This window comes from Cebus imitator, unplaced genomic scaffold (assembly GCF_001604975.1).
Source record: "Cebus imitator isolate Cc_AM_T3 unplaced genomic scaffold, Cebus_imitator-1.0 Scaffold263, whole genome shotgun sequence".
NCBI lineage: Eukaryota > Metazoa > Chordata > Mammalia > Primates > Cebidae > Cebus > Cebus imitator.
The window spans coordinates 925229-928501 of record NW_016107578.1 but is presented as its reverse complement, the minus strand read 5'-3'; the positions used below and the strand labels follow the sequence as shown (position 1 = coordinate 928501).

Sequence of the window (3273 nt, the reverse complement as noted above, 5' to 3'; positions counted from 1 at the left end):
TTTTTTTTTTTTGAGACGGAGTTTTGCTCTTGTCCCCAAGGCTGGAGTGCAATGGCATGATCAGAGATCACCACAACCTCTGCCTCCTGAGTTCAGGCGATTCTCTTGCCTCAGCCTCCCAAGTAGCTGGGATTACAGGCACCCACCACCACACCAGCTAACTTTGTATTTTTAGTAGAGATGGGGTTTCACCATGTTGGCCAGGCTGGTCTCGAAATCCTGACCTCATGATCCGCCTGCCTCGGCCTCCCAAAGTGCTGGGATTACAGGGGTGAGCTACCACGCCTGGCCTAATCTTCTATACCTTAATTGTTATTCTTCATGCAATCTGCATTGTATTATATGTGCATTTAGTTGTTGACACTATTACATAGTTATTCTGTTATTTTCTATCTCCTCTGCTAGGTCAACTCCGGGAGAGCAGAGATTTGACTTGGTTGGTGGCTGTATGACCAGTGCATAATCATATCTGTTCATTGAATGGATGAGTGAGTGATTTCTAGGAAGAACCCCTGCGCCCATCAGGGACAGGGAAGAAGTCTTTGGAAAGTGATGGAGGGAGCGAAGAGGGGGCAGAGCATTCTTTCTGCAGACCCCTTCTTTCCCTGGGGTGCCAGGCGGGGTGGGCCAACGCCAAGGGGGTGTATGGGGCCCCGGGGCTGTTTCACAACCATGTAGTTCCCGCGGTAGCCTCCTGGAGGCACTGCAGCCTGCAGCAGGATTCCACCAGCCCCGCCCTAATGGTTACCTCATTTGGCCACGCCCCTGTCGTCCTTTAGCCCCGCCTCCACTGACCTCTTTAGTCCCGCCCCTCAAGCAACTCCCTCCCAGCCCTGGGGGCTGTAGGATTCACCCTCCAATTGCACCTCTGGCAGCAATCTCTGGCACCCTAGCCAATCTTGGTGAGAAGGCAGAAAATCTAGGGTCCCCCTAGCAGGGGGTGGAGGAGAGAAGCCCCAGGGAGGTGGCTCCAAGGATAATTCAACTTGATTCCTGGTTCATTTTTTTTTCCAGCGGTTTCTCGAGTGTATGCCTCTTTTGGTCTCTTGTCTCTCTCAGATGTGTCTCTTTGCTTCTCTCGGGCTCACACATCCATTGAGTACCTACTGTGTGCGGCCTGATGCCTGGCGCTGGGTACATTCCCTATCCCACCCAGCGCGTAGGTGCTGAGATTCGTGGGGAAACGGAGGAGCGAGGAAGGAGACCCCACAACCTCTCCTCGTAGCCTGGAAATCCTTCTATCTGGAGTCTAACCTCCATTCCTCCTAACATCCCCCTCCGGATGAGTACAAGGGTCTGATTCTTTTCTTGATTGAGGAAAGGGAAGGTCCCCAGATCGCTTTTCCTCTTTGTATCTACCTAAAAAACCAGCGCCTTCACGGACGCTGTCCACACCCATGGAGTGGATTGTTTGTTTAACAAGAGGGTAATCGTGTGGGCTCAGGAGCCAGATTGCCTTGGTTCAGTCCCACCTGTCACTCTAGAGCTTGAGCAAGTGATTTAACTTTTCTGTGCCTCAGTTTCCCCATCTATAAAATGAGGGTAACAATACCATGCCCTAGTAGGGAGGAGGCAGAGGGGGTTAAATGCCTTAGCGTTAAATGCCTATGTGAGGGGTGCTGTGTGGTTGGAAGGGCACCCCTCACATAAGCAAGTAATGAATGATCACTGTTATAATGACTATTTTATGATTTTTGATCCCAGCTTCCCTGTGAACTCCTACAGATCTGAGAACTTGGGGGTGCTCTCAACCCCAAAATGGAGGAGGAGAGGGGCTTTCCAATAGCAAAAGAGAGCTTGGATGCCCCACATTTTGCAAGGCTCCCTGAACGTGCCCAAGAGAGGGGTGCCATGGGGAGAGACACTTGCTTCTGTAAGGGCATGAATGGTGTGTGCGAGGCACCAAGAGACACACGTGCATGGATGAACACGTTTGCACACACAGCGCTTGCACACACACACACACACACACACACACACACCCTTTTAGAGTGATTTACCCAAAGGCACAGAATAGCACATGCTCACTCCAAGGCTCTCACACAGCCACACACCTGGCCACACACGTATTGTACAACACTCAGTAATCTGGAGTCAGTCATGAGGACACGGTCACACACAGACACTGTCTCACGTACCGATCACACCCCAACTCATGCACTAGTGGGGCAACCCCCCCACCCCTGGCTACGGCCACACACACAAACTCCCCCCGACCCGCCGTCACACCCAACCACGACACAAAGACACACACGTTTACCCTGCACCCCCACAGCATTTCACACGCGTCCCCGTCAGTCACCCTCACGTGAGTCCCGCCCCCAGCCCCACACTGGGGGGGGGTGCAGGCGAGGAGTGGGGGGGCTTCAGAAACTGGGCATCTCGGCCCCGATGAGGAAGTCAAGGGTAAGCGACCACCCCCTCCAGAGCCCCCGAAGTTTCCCTCCCAACCCCATTCAGCTCCAGTGAGATGACGGGGTGGGGGCTCCAGGTCATGGAGGGGTTGAGAACCCCAAAGATGCCACCCCCCCCAACCAGCCCAGCTTGAGGCTGGATTTTTGAAGCCCCCCTTGTCCTCTCCCAAACCAGAGAGTGCACGTCCCGGCCCCTCCCCCGCTGCGACCCCGGCCCCTCGCCGCCCAGCTGCTTGGGGGCTCGTAGAACCTCCGACCCCGTTTCTCCTGGAACCCTCCGCGCCCCCCTCCCTCCCGGAGCCGCCCGCGCCCGCACCTGCCCGCCGGGCCCCTACCTGTCCGGCCAGGCCTGAGCACAGCAGCAGCAGCAGCAGCGGCGGCGGGACCGTGAGCGGCCACATGACGCGCCCCCGGCCCGGCGTCCCGACCCCCGCCCGCCCTAGCGGCGCCTCGGCGCGGGGACCGCCACCAGGCGCGACCCCGCCCGCCCGGCCGGGGCGACCCTGAGCCGCCGCCTCCCCCCGCCTAGCCGGCGGCCGGGATTCCGCCCCACCCCCGCCCCCTCGCTCGCTCCGAGTCTTTGTTGCGGGCTCCGCCCCCCGCCCCGCCCCCAGCTCCTCCTCGGGAGCAGCTCCAGCGGGGTCGGGTTGGGGGGGCCGCGGGACGGGGAAGTGGGGAGCCAGCACCGGCGAGGGGACCTGAGGACAAGACTAGGCAGCGCCCCCCAACCCCCAGGCCATTCCGGGAGCGGGTCGCGGAGGTGGGGGAGGGGTGCCCGTCACGTGTTTGTAAATTTCACCCTCCAGGGGGCATTTCCCACCTTGCAGGAGGGAGGGGGGTGAATGGTTGGGGGAGAGGA

General features: G+C 58.4%; 1 protein-coding gene across 1 annotated transcript in view; it reads right to left on the bottom strand.

Annotated features, from left to right (window-relative positions):
* The window catches only part of OLFM2 (olfactomedin 2), an 83681-nt gene extending 80717 nt beyond the window's left edge, over window positions 1-2964 (bottom strand). Inside the window, exon 1 of the mRNA XM_017500012.2 lies at window positions 2750-2964. Within this exon, the coding sequence (XP_017355501.1) occupies window positions 2750-2815 (66 nt within the window). The 5' untranslated portion in view covers window positions 2816-2964. The remainder of the gene's footprint in view (window positions 1-2749) is intronic.
* Window positions 2965-3273: the final 309 nt, after the last annotated feature.